We start from the raw sequence: 21,504 nt of genomic DNA, 5'->3' as shown, positions 1-21,504 counted from the left end.
TGAAGATAAGAACACCTTGGCTTTGCTGGCTCACTGGCTAGAAAGGGCTAAACATGTGACTAACATCAAGATTAAGAGAAACTTATTGGTTATTGTCTAATTATTAGTTAATTAACTCGATTACAAACAGCTAGAAAGTTCATTTTTAGGGGATCCCACCTGCTCGCTCTGTGGGTGAAAGCGCTAAGCATGCGACTAACATCGAGATTATACAGTGCGCTTCGAGTATTACTTATTGCCTAACTATTAGTTAACTCAATTAGAGCATCACCAAGGGTAGTGTATAATCCCATACCTGCCATATAAAGGCCAGCAATGGGTATGGCAAAATGCAATCTGTACCATTTTTGCTAAACTCCAATGGTACACTTATATACCAACTCTCAAGCGGATCTCTAAACACCACCTAAAAAGTGAAAAATATTAGTTGACGTTAGGCAGTGTTTAAAACAGCGTGGGGTTTTAAACTTTTTACTGGCCTTGTTTTATACTTCACTCATTGTACAACATGGTTGACGCCTGAGATTCCTATTTTGTATTTTGCATTTAGGATAAATTATTATTCAGTTCCCCACTGTGGATGCTCCCTGAAAGTTCATTTTTAGAAGAAAAGTGGGGATCCCACCTGTCCTAATATCTTCTATCAAAAGCTAGAAACTGTTCCAAACAGTGGGGTAAGATTTCACTCGAGGTTAATAACCTTTAGAGCTAGCACTATGGTGCTCTTCATCCCTTTCCTATTCCTCACTATTTCTCAAAATTTCCAAAAATCATCTACTATGGTCTCCCATATCCCTACAAGCATAGATATCCACCCATTTGCCTACATGGAGGATCACATCTGATCTCACTTGTAGGGAAGGGAAATCACACGACTACTCAATAACCGTATAAATTTACGCTTTACGGATACTGAGTTGACGTAACATTTTTTCTGGTTTTTAAAGTTTTACCTTTAAACCTTCCTTTTTTTCACTCTATTTTTTTTTACTAAAACTCTTTTTTTATCTATAATATTTCCTTTTCACCTATTACATATCTTTTTTTTACTCTAGAATATCTTTTTTTACCTAGACAAATATTTTCCCATAGAAAAAAAACGAGTTGAAGTTTGATACTATTCATACGGCTACTCATGTAGGGAGGTTGCCTTGTGCTATCCCTTCCCTACATATGAGGGATAGGAAAGAGATGAGGCCAACCATAGTGCTAGCTGTTAGAGCTAAATAATTAACAACAATTACTTTCACAACAATGATAAGTAAACCAGACAGATTATTATTGCTCTGTGAATTACATCATTCATAGAAGAAGAGAATCACCTGCAATGCATTTACACGAATCATGTTCATCCACGCACTCATCACATTCGTGACGGCAGGGGTACTTTGTATATCACACAATTGTTCATGCCGACAGCTTATAACACTTTGCTATGCTTAAAGAATATACTGTAACATATAAGATATAACTAGTTGAAGCTTAATTTCACGAAGACGAAAAGTATAAAGATGATCATTCGCTGTTCTGAAACTACATACAGTGAACAACTGCAACGCATATCGAAACACATATCGACATTAGTTTACTTTTGAACCAGGATAAGAAGAGAACAACTGCAACGCATTTCTGTGGCTAAGTTCAGCAAGCTCCTCTTCTGGCATCTCAAGCATGGATGCGACATATCTAAGTACCTGAAACAAGTTGGTTAGCATAGCATGTCAGTATTCCAACAAAAAACCAAAACAAATCATTCAGATTTTGTTTGCAAATACGGGGACTTTAGGTGATTTCCTAAAGATCATGGACCAAAAGAATTAAAGAAAAATATACAGAACCCCGGACTCACTATACGAATATTAGCTGGTTGATTAAGTGTTTCTTTTGGCAATGATTGGTCAGAGGAATTGCTAGACCCTAGAATATTTGCTTCTTGGCTCTAAATTGCTTGCAAAGAAGTCACTTCCCCTTGAAGAAAATTCAAACTCGACTTCGGTAGAGCATCAGGTGCATCTGACTCCAATAAAATCCTCTCAGTAGGTACCTAAAAAATGATTTCAAACAAAGAAAATAAAAGGCAACCCTTACGGGAATGGATTTCAATCTGTTTTTCCGTGTAAAGATCAATGATGTTAAACTTCAGGAATAGGTTAACTAACCGATTTCAGCATTTTGTTTGCTTTCTGAGGTTTCAAATCCATAACATACCCGGAGAAGGAAAAATAAGCACCAAGCTTCGCCAGCGTAGGAACCATTTCTGCTGATCCTAGATAAGAGTGAAGAATCACCCCTGCAGGGAAAGGCCCCATAGACCTTTAAATGAAAGATAAAATGTCACCACCTGATAGTAGCAATTAGATTTATTTGAGGCAACATTGTACTAAGCATCGAAGAGGAATTTTCAGAAAATTCGTGGTATAAAAGAACCAGGGTAAGATTTTGATCCTTTGCACCTCTCTGCCTTGCTCAGATTGATTTTGGAAAATGTTTTATAGTCTTGGAAATTCTTTCATGCTAAATTACTAATAATGATAACCAGAGTAGTTAAATATGAAGAACCATACTGCATTATTTCTAGAAGATCACCGAACGCGCGAACACAATGGACAGAAGCTGGTTTCTTCAACTCTTTAGATAGTTCAAGTTGCTGTCTGAAAACTTGAACCTGAAAATCAAAAGTTTATAGTCGGATCATGTAAAATATATTTTGATCATTTGCCAAAAATATTACGCTATAACAGAAGGTTTTGGTGTTCTAATTTTAAACAGATGACTGAGGAGGAACAAATTGTCCAGCTTGTTAAGACTGAAGTATAAGCAAGTATCAGTCCTAAAAAAGCTACAAATAAATGCATATAGTGAAAGAACATTTAAAAGTTGTTTCATGAGGAGACCTAAAAGGAACCTTCTTTGAAAGGATTGAAAAAGAACCTGATCATTGAAATCAATTTGCTTTCCATGGGAGCCTTTGTCCAACCCAATCTGAAAATTCAGAATTCAGATAAGCGAATACGAATTTAAAACTGGCAAATTCATAATAGAGCTGGTAAGTATTGAGGTTAAAATAAATAAAAACGGTTGCAAGTACTTGTACAGAAAAACATATCATCATCATATGAGACTGAACCAACTCAGAGGCTATTAAAAAGTAGATGGCGAGTTCAGATGTTAATTAGACAATGGTGATTGAGTGATGGATATGGATGAACGAAATGAGAATTTGGGGCTGATCAAATAACCCTACCTCGCCAACAGTTGCGGAAGGGGTTGAACCAAAGAGGTCACTCAAAGTGTTGAACCAATTAGGAGTCCTTTCAAGAATATACCTGATTCATTCAGTTTCATTGTAAATTAAAGAAAATCAAATCAGAGAGAAAAACGGCTGTCGCGGTAACTAGAGTATGTATTTTCATCAGAAACCGTAAGCTGAACAAAATTGGATTCAATTTTTTATTTTTGATAAACAGTGAAGCAGAAGAACATAGTAACTAACCAGCGATGGAGACCAAAGCAGGGAATAACGGAGGAAGGATAATCCTCGCTCATTTTTTTAACCAAACTCCAATCTTTTTCAGATACACCATTCACAGCAAAGTGACTGACTCCGGATTCCATAGCTGTTCTGATGATTTGAGGTGCCAGATGGTGAATTCTTGGGTCCTGAAGGTGGCAGTGTGAGTCGAATAGCTTCATCATTTCGCTGCATCTGCTGCTGCTATTCATCATCTAGTCTCGTCTTTTTCATCCGGAGAGAGGTGTTGTGTCACTGTGTGTAGACTTCTGTGCCTCTGATTCGCATGACTTCAGTAGGATTGTGGGCTTCAGGCCCAAGTGAAAGAAAATGGGATTCTTTAGAAAACTGTTTTTTCGGGGTCTACTCAAAATTTTGCGAAAATGCTATGTTTATTTACCGAGTATTTGTCCCGACTAAAAATCCCGTCACTACCAATATATGGGAACCACATTCACCCATTGATAATCCCATTGTAGAGAAGGTTTTGATGAGCCATCCGATCCCTTATCGGGATCTTTTGAGGGAGCAAGAGTCAGTAGGTATAGCATTCCTCCAAAATTTTGTATTCTCTATTCAGGGAAGACATGTCGGTGTCAGAGTGAATGCTCCATTAAACTTATATAAATATAAATATATTATCAAATTTAGGTGTCAGAACTATTTTTTGATTTAGTTTATTAAAGTCGAGTTTGGATCAAAATAGATTAGGTAGTGGAGTCTTATGATTTTCCAAGTTATTCAAGAGTTTCAGGACGGATGAAGAATTGAAGATCACACGAAGACATAAATTTGACAAACTTCATCGAGATAAATAACAAAGATTGGTCTTTCATTTTGAACTCGTTTTCATCGATCTATTTATATATCTATCATAGCAAAAGTCGAGGACTTTAGTAAATGATCATATCAGGGATTAAATTCTTGCTAAGTCTAATAATGTTTTGAATTCCAAGCACTTACTTGTATGGAACTCAAAACTAAACTTGAGAGAAAAGTACAACTATTATTGAAAATCTCAAGACTTGCAAACTCATTTTTGAGTTTGTAAGGTTTTGTTTTTTTAGTATAATATTTGTGATTTTCAATCACTTGAGTTCACAAACCTAAGAATTGAGTTTGTGAATCTTTAAGCTTGTAGAACTCAAGATATGAGGAAAATAAACTCTTTGAGTTCGCAAACTTGTTATGGTAAGTTTGTGAACCTATTATAGAGAACTTTTCTGAGAACTTTGTGTTTTGAGTTTGCAAACCTATTTCGGTGAGTTTACTGTAAAAGAAAAATGACTTCTGAGCTTTAATGTTAGTGTTCTCGCACGTTCGCGAACCTAATACAAGAGAATTTTTCTGAGACTTTTGAGCATTTGTGTTCCCGAACGTAAAAAGGTGATCCCGAACCTAAAACAAGGTTATGCTCATGTAATTTATTTGCATTTGAGTTCGTGAACCTATTTCCTTGAGTTCTTGAACCTACAAAGCTTTAGTACCTTATTTTTTGTCTTTTAGTTCATGAACCTTTGTTGGTCATGAACCTGAAAGCTTAATGAGCCGGTCCATAACTCTAATTAATTTGGGCTCATTCATTCTTCTTTGGATAGCAAGACAAAGTTTCCACATACGTAGGAGTTGTTACTCCTTAGTTAATTCTCTTTTGGGTAGCAAGGCAAACTTTCCACACACATACTTGGTTGGGAAGTTTAATTTTAGTATATATATTACACCATAGGAATATCATTCAGCTTTACCATCTTGGGGATTTTGGATAATCAATCTTTACTTGAACCATGCAAAAAAAGGAAAAAAAACTGGTCGAATTGGAGTTTACCCAGACTAATCAGGGGCTATGAGTTTTGTTCCTAAATATGATAGTGTGCAAAGGGGTATCTTAATGATATAGAGTTACCATATTACCCCTTTATCTTAAGACTGTGACGCGTGTCCTTTTATTATGTTTTAGTTATTTTTTGATTGTTTGATTTTTTTTTACTATTGAAAACGCGAGGGTACCAAAATACACCACCAACTTTTTCTTAGGCAATCTGTATGGACAAAATCAATAGGACTCGGAGAGTTCAACTCAATCAAGGAATAGTATCTAGAATCATATCCCCATCTTTTGCGATTAGAACGTTTACAGAATCAAATCCGTGAACCTAATCACAAAGAGATTACTTAGACGGTACCAAAGACCAATGTCCAAGAATCAATTAAGTCGTATCCAACAAACTAGGTCGGATGTATCTACTATGATTGATCAATGCGCAACCTGTGATATTTTAATTATAAAGATAAACAATATAATAAGGAAAAACAAATAACACAGACACCATAAGTTTTGTTAACTAGGAAACCCCAAATACAGAAAACCCCGGGACCAAGTCCATATTGAACACCAAACTGTATTAAGCTGCCACAGACACTATCCTACTACCAATTAACTTCGGACAGAAATGTAGTTAAGCCCCAAAAGGTATCCCGCAAATTAAGGTACAGTCGCGCTCCTTACTCCTCTTTAATCCCAGCAGGACTCCGCGCAATTGATTCCCTTAGATGACGTCACACCAACTAAGAGTTTCTTCAACTCAATTGAAGAATTAAAACCAAATCTTCTTCCCACAGAGTAAGGCTATATATGATTTCCTTTTACAATCAAAGAGTTTGATCAAAGGAAATGGATATCAATAGACAAAGTCTAGCTAACCTCAAAATCCAGACTTATGCGATCCAAAGTGCAGCCTAGATTATTATTCACCTCACAAGTATAAAACTTGTGGAATCAACAAAGTTTGAGACGAAGAGAACATTGATGATTTCTATCTATCCTAATCGAGTGAGCAGCTCAACAATCGATCAAGATCAGGATACTCGAGTTATCAAGGAAAGATAACTAGACCTGGCTTCATGAATCCCTATGAAGTCTCTACAGTCGCTAAAACCTAAAAGGGTTAGGAAGAGGACGACTCTAGTTACAACTAGGACACACCAAAGTAATGTCGGGATTCAAAGATCCCAGTTTCTTGAAGCTCACATTTTATAGAAATGTTGCTTTAGGTTTAAGCTAAGATATCTTTGGAACCAAGCAAACAATATCCACTGTTAGATGAATCTTTGAATATGATTTATATAAATAAGATATACACTCTGGTTAGGTGAAATCGTAACCGAAACGTGTACAAAGACTATGTTGAAGGTGGTTAGCGAAACTAACCGATTTGAACTTAAAAGCTCAATATTCATTTCATGAACACTTAAGACATTAACCTTGAGTCACAATCATGTGATCAAATAAGTCTAGTATTTTTAGAGAATTAATCAAATGCTAATTATCTCGTAGAAATAATTTAATTGCACTTGAAGATAATCGGCATGGTTAGTAGGTGTAGAAAGTACAAATACCATAGCCGTTCGTGACTCAGATCAGTCAGAGTACGTGTACCGGTGTGTAAACATTTAACAGAACCAAGTTCCGGAGTTAACATAACTATTTAAGTATGCGTACTGGTTTGTAAACCTTAAGACGATGACCGGTTCCGGAATCCACATAACTATTTTGGTTTGCATACCTGTATGGATACTAAACCGAGTTCGGGAATACATAACTATTTTTGTAAGTGTAGCAGTTTGGTTACTAACCCGGTTCCATGACCACAGTTCCTAAATGGGTTGCGTACGAGTATGTACACCGATTCGGTTCACGAGTTGAACAGATTTTTCACATGATATATATAAGAATATACGCACCACAAATATGCAAGTCGAATATATAACTACTCCGCTAGTGTACAAGTACATGTAATACGGGTTCATACTTATAACAGGTTTCCCAGTTTGTAAGACTGATAACACTGTCTTGTATCCGAATCTATAGTAGTTCTATATTTCTCTCTAAATCGATTCGAAACACTCCTAAATAATATCAATGACACATATCACTGTTCCATGCTATTTTCGAATGATAAAACTTGAATCATGATTTTAATTCCGAACAATAAATTGTCCTTAACCGAAATTCATCAAGTATGAACAAATGTTCATTAAGCTTGGTCATTATATTTTGAGAACTAATTACCAAGATAAACTTGACTCGAAATTTTTTGTCTATGCATAATAGTCTAATTAGTTATGCGATATCGTCCCAATGATAGAAAAGTGAATATAACTTGAGAAATAGGTGGTTCAGTCATCACTTGCCTTTTGTTCATGAAGTTATCCAAAAGCTTCGGTTGATCTTCGCCTTCAAACGGAACGCAATGATGACTGCCGTGATCCACTGTTTCTCAACTACATTTCTATCCTAGTCCGAGACTTAACTAATTGTAGACTAGAAATCAACATATATTTTTGACAACTAAATTTGATAACAAGCTTGAGATAGCAACACTTGTGATTTCGACCGAGCAATGCTCTAACAACTATGTTTAAAATTAATTTTTATTAATTTTATTTTTTTGAAATTTTTTTGTGGTGAAAAATCGTCATGGTATTTTGGTTAACCATGACAACTTTTTGCAACACTCGTCATGGTCTGATGATACTATTATGACGAAACCAAAACAATCGTCATGGTCGATATATTAGGACCACGAGTCCATGATGACTATTTCAATATTTCAAACAGAATGGAATCAAAAGAAAATTCATTACAGTCGTCATGAGACATGAACTAACTTTTATAGCTTTACGACACTTAAACAATCGCCATGGTCCTGAATTTGACGACTTTTTTAACGTTTACCAGAAGTATTTGATGCTTGAAAAGTCGTCATGGTCCTAAATTTCAACCACGACAATTTTTACAATTTTGAATAATAGTGACGAAATATTTTTTTTTATAAAGAAACGAAAGAAAAACTCAAGCTTTCAACTGTCTGGAAAATGAAAAACATAGATGTTCACGGAGCAATTAAGCCAACAATGGTCATTTTTTCCAGAGTACCCATGGCGAGTGATATATAATTTTTTCTAAAGAAGATATAAAATAAGGAATAATTTTGAAATATTAGAAGTCTATGTGGTTAAGGCGTGCTGATTACACGTTGTGAAAAGATAAAACAGAAAATAAGAGACACAAAGTAGAAAGGAAGAATGAGAGAGAAGTTCTATTAATTTGTGTTTACAAAGCTTTAGGACTCAATTTATATAGTTTAGAAGCTTGATGCCGAAATAATGGGATCCCACTTTCATACCTGGATATAACCAATTCGAAGAATAATAAAAAAGAACTTTAAAATATAAAAAAATTGTTAATATAAGCATGTCAATAGATCGCCCTCATATATATATATATATATACACGTATGTATATTAGCTTCAAGTTAAACTTTTAAGCGTTTTTTGGGTCCACTAAATTCTACCAATCTAACGAAGTATTAATTTATAGATAATTAATATATCGAAACATGCCAAATTTAAGTTTAAATTTCAAAAATAATAACGTTGATGATTTTCTTATAATGACAAATATCTAATGATTTTATTTTCAATTCAGATTATTTTCTAATTATTTTATGTCATAATATAAGTTAACGTATTGCATACTATGTGTTTAAATGTATCACTTTGATTAAACCAATAAGAAGAACAAAGCAACAAATTTACTTTGGAACTTCTCAATGGACTACAAAAAAATAAAAATGAAGTCTAAGGTTATATCGTCTGGATGGTTTGAGGCCTATCACTAGATGTCAAAAGTGGGTCATTAAGAAGTAATTCTGAAAATCCCTTAGCTAACTATTTTACAAAATGACTAGTTTACCCCTCATTAATGGGTGCTACTTAATCTTTTTAGGTATTAATTAACCGTGTTACATGTGAAATCAACTAATGTTAATCGAACTTCAAAACATCAAACGACTGAACTTTTTTGATTTTTTTCAAAACACCCATCTAGAATCGGTGGATGTTTATGTACTCGTGGTACGATTCTGGGTTGATGTTATTCATTAACGAAGGATACACATAATCATTTAATGGATATAATATATAAAAGACGAAGGACACAAAATTGATAGATGTATATAATATATAAAAGTCGATTCTCATTACCGGTCTATTATTAGTCAGATATAAACCGATTGATTCATTTTCATAAGAAAAAAAATTAATTCATACTAAACATATTCATTCATTTCAAATCAATCTAACTCCCTTTCAAATCAATCCCTAGGCGATCCTAGTGGACGAATTATAGTCTCATGAGGGTTTACAAAGAGATCTACCCACAAATCTACACAAAAACTTCTAAACTATCAATCTTCGTAAGAGGAATCAGAGGAATCTCCATCCGCTTCAAAAAAAAAACGCCCATAAAGTCCGGGACATACTCCGGATTTCGGATACCATGAAGTGATAGCTTTCCACAAATGTGAATGCTTTTCCCCTTTCCTCTAAGTAGTGCGCTTTTATGACTTCCTCCTATAAAAATACAACACAAACTTACTTTGTTAGTGTTGTTTAATTAGAAGATCAAAGAACTTATTGCTAGGGCACTGCTCGGTCGAACTCGCAAGCGCTGCTATCTCAAGCTTGTTTGTCAAGTTTACTTGATTAAAAATATATCTTGATTTCTAGTCTACTTAAAGTTATGTCTCGGATTAGGATAGAAGTGTGTAGTTGGGCATTAGACTTCACGTCGTTCACCGATTGAAGAAGAAGATCTATTGAAGAGCTTGGAGGAACTTCGAAGATAAAAGGTATGTGGAGACTAAAACTTACCTATCACTCATAAGCCTATTCAAGTCTATTTACTAATGAGACTAAGTCGTATAGCTATATAAATTTGTGTTATATACATCTGAAATTTCGAGTCAAGTTTCTCTCGTTTATATAATTCTCGAAATACGAGTTTAACGCTTAGAATGCTTCATCATCCACTTGAAAAATTTAGTTGTAAACAATTCATTTGTTGGAAACTAAATATTAAGTCAAGATGATCATGTGAAAATTACCTTGAACATCTTACATGATCTGTGTGAGACAATCATTTGTTAACTTAGGATGTTTCGTATTGATCAAATAATCATTTGAAAATTACTTGAAGCTAGTGGTATGTGTAGGATTACCATTGTCGTCTTCTAAGGATGTTTCAAATCGATTAAACGATAGTTTTAGAACTACTGCCAATGTCTGGATATAACACAATATGCGTACCTTCTATGCGGATTATGAGGTGCTAGATCGAGTCCAGAACTCTTGTTTGCGAACTGTGTTTGTGAACCAGTTTATCTGTGATGGGTCCGGAACTGTAGTTTGCGAACGACAAAAACTATACAAGGTCTGGAACGGTAGTTTGCGAACTTAGTGGTTAGGTTCTAAAATCAGTAAGTATAACAACTTGTTCACATACTTTGTATGCTAACTATCGTCTATACTCATGAATTCAGGTTCATTTATGAACTCTGTTTGCGAACTGAAGTCCCTGGATTTTAATGCTTTAAGGTATGCGAACTCGGTTTGAAAAACGTGGCATTATGTTCACGAATTGGTTCTTGTATAAGTAATTTGTACACCTACAAACCAAGCCGAATTTGTTTCAAATGCTTCATTAATATTTCTGTGAGATAGTGAACATTTGAACAACTCTCTTAAAAACACATTTAGATACATTTGATCATTTATCATAATTGACTGATTATCAGATTGAGTCTTCTTAAAAATACATTTAGATACATCTGATCATCTATCATAATGATTGATTATCAGATTGAATCTATAAGTGTTAGATGAATATAGCTAAGCTAAAAGTGTTCATATGGTTAACTTCAGGTAACTTTTATTGATCCATTTCGTTACACACGTTTAGGTACGGTTCATCCATATCTAAATATAGGTGTATATCATTTGTGTGTATCAAGCTAAACCATCTAACGATAGAGATTGATTGCTAAGGCACCCATCCAAATGGATGCGGGCTCCCTGCTGAACAGTTCTTATTAAAATGAAATGGAAGAAGATCTGAAAAAAGTCTTGGGGTGCCTAAATAGTGTTTTGTTCGTAAAATGACTATTTTACCCCCCACATACAAGTATGATAATTTCTTTTCCGTCTGGTATCAAAATGACGCGTTCGAGTTGTCCATTTCACGTAACTTTTCAAGATTTAACTATTGGTACTATTTTCATACTCATATTTAGCTAATTACGTCATTAGCGAATGAATTGTCTCTTGACTTGTCAAATATCGTTGATGAACTTATGGATCCTTATACTATCATGAAATTGTTGAATATTTCTTCTCTTTGTATTACCATAATCTCACATGTATTTGATATATATCTTCTCCCAAAAGGTTGTGGGATTTACAACTTGACTTTCGGCGTACCATGTTTTGATTATGGCCAAATCTTCACTTAAATCAAATGATGCCATGCTTGTAGAGGTATGAAATATGTGTTTTTAGAGTGTATGAAAGTAGGTGTGTGGTGTTTGAGTAGTGGATGGAGTACGACATGCAAGTTTGGGGCAAATTGGGTACGGAAATGAGGTCTCTTTATATAAAGAAAGATCACAACTACTAGTTTTTTCGAAAAAGAACAAAATAGTTGAGACAACCGACCCTCATGAATGCCCGTGAAAACCGATTGTGTTTGATGAAAAACATAATCGATCTTTATAGTTAACAATACTTACTGATTGTAGCTCTCAAAATTAATTAAAAAAATTGCACTTTCCACCAGCCATAATCGGTTCATATTGTTGCACACGTAATCTGATTATGTCTAAAATAAGATGCAGAAAATTGACATTTCTAAGGCTTGAAGAATCGGATTATACGAATACCTACATAAATCGATTCAAGGATGAAACCTAAAGAATCAGTTCGTAGGTATAATCATATACACCGATTATGTGCTTGTATTTACCAAATATACTTTGAAGCATGCATAAACTCATTGTACCATAAAATCAAATAATTATAATTTAAACCCATAAGTTCATTATGCCATAATTAAAGAAAACCATCATCCAAACAAGTCTTTCGGTAATTACAAATCATTAAAAGTCTTAAAAACTTAAACTTATAATTAGCTAGTATCACTAAGTATCGGGGAGCATCAACATCAGGAAGATGCAATATTTGCATCACTAGCATTTGGAAAAGCAGCATCGCCATCAGCAGAAACACCATCGGCAGTAGCTTATGCTAAAGCTTCTTCCATTTCCGCATACAATATATTCATCTCTTTGGCGTGTGCCCTCCGACTTTCAATTGCATCCCTACCTTTTCTAGTAAATCTAATGATCTCAATGAGCTCTGCAAGCTTGTTATCCAGTGCCAATGAATGCTCCAATTTGGTCTCCTTGCCAAAGGAGAACTTGCATAGGCCTATATGTACTATATCTAGTTTCCTATCAATATCCTCTTGTTGGAGATCTCGACCAAATAAGCTCAAGTGACTAAAGTCCATAGCTACAAAAAGTAAGATTAAAAAAAAAATCTAGTTAGACAATCTGTGCATAAGACAATATATGTAATCCGATTATGTCTATAAAACTTCAGAAAAAAACAAGACCTTAGGAATCGGTGGATAAGATAAATAAATATACCTCGATTCTGATATGGGAATCTCAAAAGACAATTTACATAATCCGTAGATGAACCGCGTATATAAAAACCGATTATAGGAACACAAAATTCAAAGAAAATTAGTACCCAGAATCGCTTTATGTCCATGCATTCATAACCGATTCTGGTTATGTCTTTATAAATTATTATTTCTACCCAGAATCAATCGATGATAATCATCTTATAAACCGATTCTGCTGCATGTTCATCATGGAGGAAAATAGCATATCTCATAATCGGAGGATACGATGGATCCACATAAATCAATTCTGATTAGAAATCAGAAATTCCGATTTTCAAAAATGGGTTTTAAATGTGTAAATCAATGAATAAATCTCAATAATATAATGAGTTTGATGGGGATTTACCTTACCTTTATTGGGCCGGTAATAGTTGGACAAAAAGATTATTTTTTTTATTAGTATTAGGGTTTATAAATTTGGTATTAGAAGTATATGGAAAGCTTTTTTTTTTTTAGAAGTTTAAGTTTTTTATTTTTTGCCGAAAATAGAAATGGTTTGTATTTATATGAGTTAAGATTAGGGATAATTTGAGGCTAGATTGGTTTTTTTTTGTCCAATTTAGACACCTCATTACCATTTGCATAATTGGGAGAAGAAATTGATAGGCCTCAAATTATCCCGGTTATATAAATGTGAACAATAAACAAAGAATTTTGGATTTATATCTTCATAAAATATCATAATGTACTGCTATTACACTAATTATTAATCTACATATCAGTTGGTTCCTATTGGAAGTTTGGAACTTAAATATTTTTTATTATCTTACTAGGTCTCAACCCGTTCTGTAATGACACAGGCAAGGATATGTGTTTCAAACTTATCCATCGATTCATACATGTCGTAATTGTCTGAGAAGAATGGAACCAACCGATCCAGGTCTAAATGTTTTGAGGATTTGGTTAATAAACATGTCTTTATCCTTGAATTTTTTAATATTGTTTATGTAAGTCATACAACCCTTTGGGACAAACATAGTTAACTGTTAGAGCAAATCCTATGGGCAGTATAAAAACTTTACTTCGATCACTACTTCAAAAAAATATCATCATAGGTCATTCACCAAACTTGTAACAAAACTAAAAACACCTAAAAATTAATTTAAAATCAATTAGATTAATCTCGCAAATATGTTAGCATTAAAATTTAATTTTTCTCTTTGATATAAATTGTTGGGTTCTCAATTTACATAGATTTGTGTTTATTCATTTTCCTAAAATTTATAATAATATTTAATTCTTGATCCATTTATTTTATTGTCTCTTTACCTATTATCATGAACTATTTCTCAAGCATGCATAATTACACGAAGTTTGGGAGAAATAACAAAAACAGAAATCATGACAAAAAAGGGGGATAAAGAGAAATATGAGAATCTGAATCGATTACAATTAATTCACGCGTAGCCTTGCATAATCCCATGAAGTAGGGGAGAAATAATGACAGAAACAGAAACCATGACAAAAAAGGGAATAAAGAGAGATGTGAGAAACTGAACCGATTACAATTAATTCGCCGGTAGCCTTGTGTTTGGTCTATTTTTTTTTTACAGGTTTCACTTTTCTTTCTGCCCCTACCCGACAAATCTTAAAATCACAACATCTTCTTTTTTGGGAAAATCTGGCCTTTAAAAAATGTTTTAATTTTAAAAATAATAAAAAATAATAATTTGAAAACTAAAATAAAATTAAAACAAAAGAAAGAAAAATTAACCAAGGGTGATTAAATAATTTACCTGTTAGGACACCTTTTCTCACCCTACTACCACTACTTCTTCCACCGCCACATTATCGTCATCACTCCACCAGTCTCACCAATACCCACCACCGTTATCCCCACCGCCGATCCACCACCACCACCCACTATCACAACCACCATTAGTGCTAAATTTACCTATCTTAGGACCCCTTTTCTCACCCGACTACCACTACTTCTTCCACCACCACATTATTGTCACCACTCCACCAGTCTCACCAATACCCACCACCATTATCCCCACCACTCCCCACCATTAATGCTTACTGATATGGTTAATATCAAATAAATTATGTACCAACAAAAATATATTCATTTGATTAATTTAAAGAAACATTTATTATGAAATATCAATTGAACATTTATTATTAAATTTTAATTAAAAGTGATCATTTATAATTGTAGATTTATGTTCTGCAAGTATAAATTTGATCGTTCTTCATCTAGCCTAACTTGTCCAAACCTTGTTTTGTATTCTGGAGATGTAATCAAATTTTTTTAATACTAAAAACAGTGATTTATTCGATCGGGTACTATAAATAACTGGGATCCCATTTGGGTGATTCAGCAGTCATGATCATATTGTCTTGTATGATTTAATATCCTCCTCAAAATATTTGTGTTTTTCCTTACCAGTTGTGCTAAAAACAGTCAACTACATCTATCACAATAAAATGTTGCCCATTTTGTAAAGACACAAAACTATTATTGTCCACTACTATTCACTAACATCTACCACCGTACGTAAAACCAGCCACTCCCACTATTTTTTCCACCACCAGTAATGTTACCACCTCCACCACTCACAAATACCCGCCATTGTTTCCACCACCCACTGCTTCTTTCACTACCATCATTAAAAATTATTAATATAATTTCTTACCGGGGTCACTGTAGTACAATGATAAAGTCATTGGGTGATGATACCAGTTACCTGAGTTCAAAACTCGTCAGCACCAAATTTTTTACCGACCAATATATATATATATATATATATATATATATATATTTTAATAAACTTATTTATTAACAAAAATAATGTAATTCTTTTGAGTGATATGGGTCTTAATGTTGAATACAAATATAATGTAATTCTTGAACCGACTCCGATTTCTATGCTACCTCATGTACCTGCTGCCATCAATGAAGATTTCGAAAAGGAAATTGATCTCATGATGCTAGACTCGGACTCAATGGATGATGATACCTCTACTTCTCATGACCTAGTAAGTTCATACTTTGCTCTCCTTTTCTGTTTTAGAAGCTATTTCTGATTTCGCTTTTTATTCAATTCTGTCTTGTTTTTTTTACTTGAGTTAATATCTGCTGCTACTGCTTTTTAGAATTAGGATTACATCAAAAAATGAAGTTTATTTGTTGGAACATGAATGGTTGCTGCTATGATAAAAAATGGTTACACTTATTGAACTTGTTTAAAAAATTCAGACCTACTGATATATGCCTTATTGAAACCATGGTAGACTCTGATATGGTTAACAAGTACACTCATTTTTTGCCTTATGATTCTTGGTATATCATCCCCGCGGTAGGAAAATCGGGAGGAATGGCTCTAGGTTAGTTCAAGAACTCAAATATTGAGATTTTAAGTAGTGCTTGCAACATGATCCACATATTATATGGCATCACTCATGTTATCAAGAATTGTCTCATTTCTTTCATCTATGGTTCGCTTACTTCTCTTGGCATTAGGAATCAATGGAATTATTTGCAGCAGATGAATGATTTGGATAGTAGGCCGTGGTTTTTACTAGGTGATTTCAATTTTATTTTGAATACGTCGGAAAAACTAGGTGGAATTCCTGAAAACTCTTTGGCTCCAGATTTTGTTAGAAACTGCCTTTCTCAGTTAAGAACGAATGAAGTTTTTTCTTTTGGAAATCCTTATACTTGGTGTAATAGAAGGTTTAAGAAGCCAGATAAATTGATTTTTGAAAAACTTGATAGAGGGTTCATGAATGATAAATGGGTTTCGATTCTTCCTCAATCTAGGATCACTAATCTGGGTAGAATTTATTCTGATCATTTTCCTATAATTCTGAAATGTTTCCACAATGTTAAGAGTCTCTCTATTCCTTTTAAATACTTTAAATGCTGGCAATCAAGTCCTGATTTTAAAAATGTGATTGCAAATTCTTGGGAAAAGAATAGTAGAGGATCTCCAAGTTATATAGTGGTTGGTAAACTAAAAAATATCAAGCATGATCTTAGTAAATGGAATCTAAACACTTTTGGGCATATCAAAACAACAATCAATAGGTTAAATACTGAAATTGAAAGGCTTCAGACTTTGGTTTATACACCCGATATAGGTAGTTTCATTTTGAATTACTCAAAACAGTTAGACTTTTGGTATGAAATATAAAACTCTTTCTATAAACAAAAATCAAGGATAGACTACTACACTCAGTATGACAAGAATACAAATTTTTTCCATAATTCAGTTAAACTCAGAAACATGTATAACACCATCCACACCTTAAGAGATAGTCAAGGAAATTGGTTGGAGAATAGAGAACAAGACGTCTCTTTGCTTTCAATGCATTTTAAAAGTATTTATACTTCTTCTTCGCCGTGTTCAGCTGACATTGATGATGTTCTTCAAGATATTAAGCCAATTATTACAGCTGATCTCAATGCAAAGCTTGTTGAGATTCCTAGTGTTGAGGAAATTCATTCCACTGTTAATAGTATGGCGCCTTGGAAATCCCCGGGGCCAGATGGTTTCCCGGGGGGGTTCTTTAGGGATAATTGGGATATGGTTTCTGCTGAGGTAATTAATCATGTTCAAGGGTTTTTTCGTAGTAAGTTTCTTCTTAAGCAACTTAATCACTCCTTCATTGCTTTGATTCCTAAAGTTAGTAACCCCTCCACTCCAAATGATTTTCTGCCGATTAGTCTAACTAATACAGTATACAAGATTATTTCAAAAATTCTTACTAATCGTTTAAAACCCCTTCTAGATTCCTTAATTTTGCCATATCAGTCTGCTTTTACAGCTAATCGTCAAATTCATGATAATATCATCATAAGTCATGAAATCCTCCATTCTTTTAAAACTATGAAAAGAAAAAATAACAAAGATGGATTTATGGCCATTAAGTTGGATTTGTCGAAAGCATTTGATCGACTTGAATGGTCTTTCATAATGTCTGTTTTTAAGAAACTTGGTTTTTCGATTGACTGGTGTCAAATGATTTTCCAGTGCATAAGTACTATCTCCTGTTCTATCTTGGTGAATGGCTCACCAGGAGATGTGTTTTTTCCTACTAGAGGCATTAGGCAGGGACATTGTTTATCTCCCTGTATTTTCATCATTTGTATGGAAGCTCTTTCCCAGTTTTTGTTGAAAGGTGAGAAAGAGAATGTTATTCAAGGTTTCAAATTGAGAAAGGATAGTCCTCCAATCTCTCATTTATTTTTTGCAGATGATTGCATGCTTTTTTCAAAAGCTTCGCTTACCTATGCTAGAAATCTAATGAGAATTATTAACAAATTTGCAAAAGCTTCTGGCCAAGCTATTAATCTAGAAAAATCGGGTTTTTTTACCAGTAGAAAAATGCATCATAAGCATATTAAGATGCTCTTAAAAACTTTAGGGAGTAGCTCTGAAAAATACCTTGGTACTCCTATGTTTTTTAAAAGAGATAAAACTAAATCTTTCCATTTTCTAATTCAAAAGTTCTATGATTGGCTCAGTAATACTAAAAGATCAAATCTTAATGGGACTGGTAGAACTGTGGTTACTAAGCATGTTCTCTCCAGTCTAGTTGTTTACCATATGTCTTGTTTCCCATTTCCTAAAAAAATTACTTCTAAAATTGACTCTATTCAGCGAACTTTCTGGTGGTCTAAAAAGAATTCAAGAAGAGGGGTACTTTCGTTCTTGGGGGGACATTGGGAAATCAAAACTGAATGGTGGTCTTGGTATCAGAAATACTTATGCTACAAACAGAGTTCTTATAGCTAAGCTAGGGTGGAGAATTTGTAAAAACCCTGATCAGTTGGTTGCTATCTTCCTTAAAAACAAGTATTTTCCTAATCAGAATATATTAGAAATAGATAAGGCGGCTAATACTTCTTCTTGGATCTGGAAAGGTATTGTAAATAGTTTGGTTTTCCTTAGAGCTAACTTGGTGTACAAGATAAATGATGGTAGCATAACTAGGATTTGGGAGCATAATTGGTTGCCCGGTAGCTCTTCTCCTCCTACTTCTACAAATCCTAACTTTGGGAATTATATTTATGTTAGTGAACTTATTGATAGGCAAGTTAATGGATGGAACATTGGTCTTCTTTCTTCTCTGTTTTCGCATGAAGATGTTAAAAAGATTAGAACTTTAAAAATAAATGTCACTAAAAAAGATGATATTATGTGGGCTCATACTTTAAATGGTAATTTTACGGTTAAGTCAGCTTATAAAGCTTATATGAATGAATCTTACTCAACTGATGATGCATCTTTTTGGAAAAAAGTTTGGTCCTTAGATTGTTTATCTAAAATAAAATTCTTTGTGTGGAAGATTTTTTCTCACATGCTGCCTGTAAATTCAGTTCTCAAGTTCTATAATCCAGCTATTGATGATTGTTGTCCGTTGTGTAGAAAAGAAGTGGAAACTGTTATGCATCTTTTTATTCAATGCCCTATTGCTTCTCACATTTGGTTTGCTCTTTCCTTTCAACATTTGGTTAATTCTGCTTTTGTATGGATAGATGATATATTTATGTCTTGGTTTGAGAATAATTTGGGTAACTCTCCCTGTGCTGTGAATTGTCCAAGCATTGGTGCAATAGTGCTCTGGTCAATCTGGAAGTTAAGGTGTGATGTTGTTTTTAGAAATGAGCAGGTGTCTCTTGACAGAACTATAATGGATATTAAGACATCTTTAAATACCTATATAACAGCTCCCTGTTCGTTTAAGATGGATGCTACTTCTGTAAATAAGTTTACAATCCAGGATTTCGATTATATCATGTTCATTGATGGGTCTTTCAAAAAATTTGACATGGGTATTGGAATCATGCTTTGTGACAATGCAGGAAGAATAAAAAGGTGCAGAGCAGACTTTGGACTGACTTCAAGTGCTTTTGCGCAGAGACAAAGGCGCTAATTTTGGCTTCTTCTTGGGAGGAGGAGACGAGTCTTTCTAAGGTCCCTTTTCTAAGTGATTGCCTTCAGTTAGTAAACTTTGTGAATCGAGGAAAGGGTGATATAGATTGGAGGTGTCTGGATCTCCTAGAAGATTATTGGATTTCATTTTCTGCTTGTTTGAACTTTAAAGTAGGTTATATAAAGCGTATTAAGAATAAGATTGTGGATATACTTGCTCGTCAAGCTAGGACTTTAAGTTTAAGAAACATATGGAATTCTTCTCCTCAATTCCTGAACAATGTAATGGGAGAAGATTACTTAAATGATATTTGTAATAGTCTTTTTAAATAATGTAAGTTTGTTTTTCTCAGCAAAAAAAAAATTAAAGAAATCATATTGTATACTTTAGCTTTTTCTTCCAAAACTAGTAATAACGATATGGCAACTACCCTAATAGTAATAATGATATAGCAACTACTCTGCTTGTTAGTTTCTACACTCTGCTAGTAATAATGACATAACAACTACTCTGCTTGTTAGTTTCTATAAACGGAATGCATGAGAGGAGATGTGTAGGTGTATAACAGATGCATGGTGTCAAAAAATATGCTGATTTTCATGGCTCGTGTGCTATGTACGAGTGCGGATGGATTCTTAGACATCTATGTGAGTCATGGCCGACCGAGCGGAGGGAGGACCTTCTATATGGTCATTTTTTTGTAAAATATAAGTGATCAATTGACACAAAAAGATTGGAAATGGTCTGGGCCGAAAAACCAAAAATGCACCTCTAATTAAACTTTTCTTTTTTGTCCTTAGGATATTTTCGTAAATAAACCGAAGAGGAAAGACAAATAGGTATTAGACATTTTCGTAAATAAACCGAAAAAGAAGGGCAAATGGGTATTAGACGTTTTCGTAAATAAATCAAAGAGGAATGGTAAATAGGTATAAGAGTCAAATTGTATTATAATTCCTTATGTATCATATTTTTTCAGGGGTATAATTAGGGCTGCACAAGACCCGCCCATCATACCCAAACCCGCCCGTACCCACTAAACCCGTGGGTTTTTAATCCGAACCCGCCCGTTGTGGTTGTGGAGTTGGTTATGAAAATAAAAACCCGCTGTCTATGGGTGCGAGGTTGGTTTTAGTTAAAACCCGCACATACCCGCCCGAAAAACCCGCTAAATATACACCATTGATTGCAACTACTATTAGGTTGTAGATAACCCTCTGTCTCCACTTTCTAGGAGGAGGATGATAGAAGAGACATGAGCCACTTACTGTTGGTCTAAAAACTTTTATTGTTTAAGTTTTAATCTGAACTTTTAAGTAGTAGTACTGTTTAAACTTGTTTTTATTGGAAGTACTAGTTTAAGCTTAACAATGAAGACTTATGTAGTTATGTTTATGGTTTGTTTTTTTAAGTTATCAAGAACTTAAGTAAGTAGTTTATTTAAAATTTCAAACACATGTGTGTGTGAATGATTATTGAATATAAAGCGGATTTAAACCCAAATCCGCCCAACCCGTAGCGG

At 34.1% G+C, this 21,504-nt stretch overlaps 2 protein-coding genes across 4 annotated transcripts; one reads left to right on the top strand and one right to left on the bottom strand.

Annotated features, from left to right (window-relative positions):
• Positions 1-1,258: 1,258 nt before the first annotated feature.
• Positions 1,259-3,783, bottom strand: LOC113302298 (uncharacterized metal-dependent hydrolase YabD-like). 3 transcript variants are annotated; one of them, XR_003336737.1, is made up of 7 exons: positions 3,494-3,783; positions 3,245-3,326; positions 2,932-2,982; positions 2,565-2,665; positions 2,160-2,313; positions 1,850-2,044; positions 1,259-1,694 (listed from the first exon to the last, which is right to left on the bottom strand). XR_003336737.1 is itself a non-coding variant. In XM_026551203.1 (7 exons), exons 1-7 carry the CDS (start codon positions 3,724-3,726, stop codon positions 1,581-1,583), a joined length of 813 nt encoding a protein of 270 aa, XP_026406988.1. In that variant the 5' UTR covers positions 3,727-3,783; the 3' UTR covers positions 1,259-1,580. The 3 variants fall into 3 exon arrangements, 2 of the variants coding, with proteins under 2 accessions (XP_026406988.1, XP_026406989.1); XM_026551203.1 differs by having other exon boundaries at positions 1,967-2,044; XM_026551204.1 differs by lacking the exon at positions 1,850-2,044 and having other exon boundaries at positions 2,209-2,313.
• Positions 3,784-17,329: 13,546 nt separating this feature from the next.
• Positions 17,330-19,982, top strand: LOC113305730. Its single transcript, XM_026554738.1, has 2 exons — positions 17,330-18,504; positions 18,707-19,982. The coding sequence occupies exons 1-2, from the start codon at positions 17,330-17,332 to the stop codon at positions 19,980-19,982; spliced, it is 2,451 nt and encodes an 816-aa protein (XP_026410523.1).
• The last annotated feature ends 1,522 nt before the right edge of the window (positions 19,983-21,504 follow it).

Source organism: Papaver somniferum, chromosome 8, assembly GCF_003573695.1.
Source record: "Papaver somniferum cultivar HN1 chromosome 8, ASM357369v1, whole genome shotgun sequence".
Taxonomy (NCBI): domain Eukaryota; kingdom Viridiplantae; phylum Streptophyta; class Magnoliopsida; order Ranunculales; family Papaveraceae; genus Papaver; species Papaver somniferum.
The sequence above is the reverse complement of the archived record's forward strand: the minus strand, read 5'-3'. Positions and strand labels throughout refer to the sequence as shown.

What these genes read in the sequence shown, in the direction of transcription:
- LOC113305730 (XM_026554738.1), top strand. Translation starts at nt 17,330, where the DNA reads ATGTATAACACCATCCACACCTTAAGAGATAGTCAAGGAAATTGGTTG. An exon ending in AAATACCTTGGTACTCCTAT is followed by an intron (nt 18,505 to 18,706) that starts GTTTTTTAAAAG and finishes GACTCTATTCAG; the next exon opens with CGAACTTTCTGGTGGTCTAA.
- LOC113302298 (XM_026551203.1), bottom strand. Translation starts at nt 3,726, where the DNA reads ATGATGAATAGCAGCAGCAGATGCAGCGAAATGATGAAGCTATTCGAC. An exon ending in GATCTTCTAGAAATAATGCA is followed by an intron (nt 2,314 to 2,564) that starts GTATGGTTCTTC and finishes TTTCATTTAAAG; the next exon opens with GTCTATGGGGCCTTTCCCTG. An exon ending in GTTTGAATTTTCTTCAAGGG is followed by an intron (nt 1,695 to 1,966) that starts GAAGTGACTTCT and finishes AACTTGTTTCAG; the next exon opens with GTACTTAGATATGTCGCATC.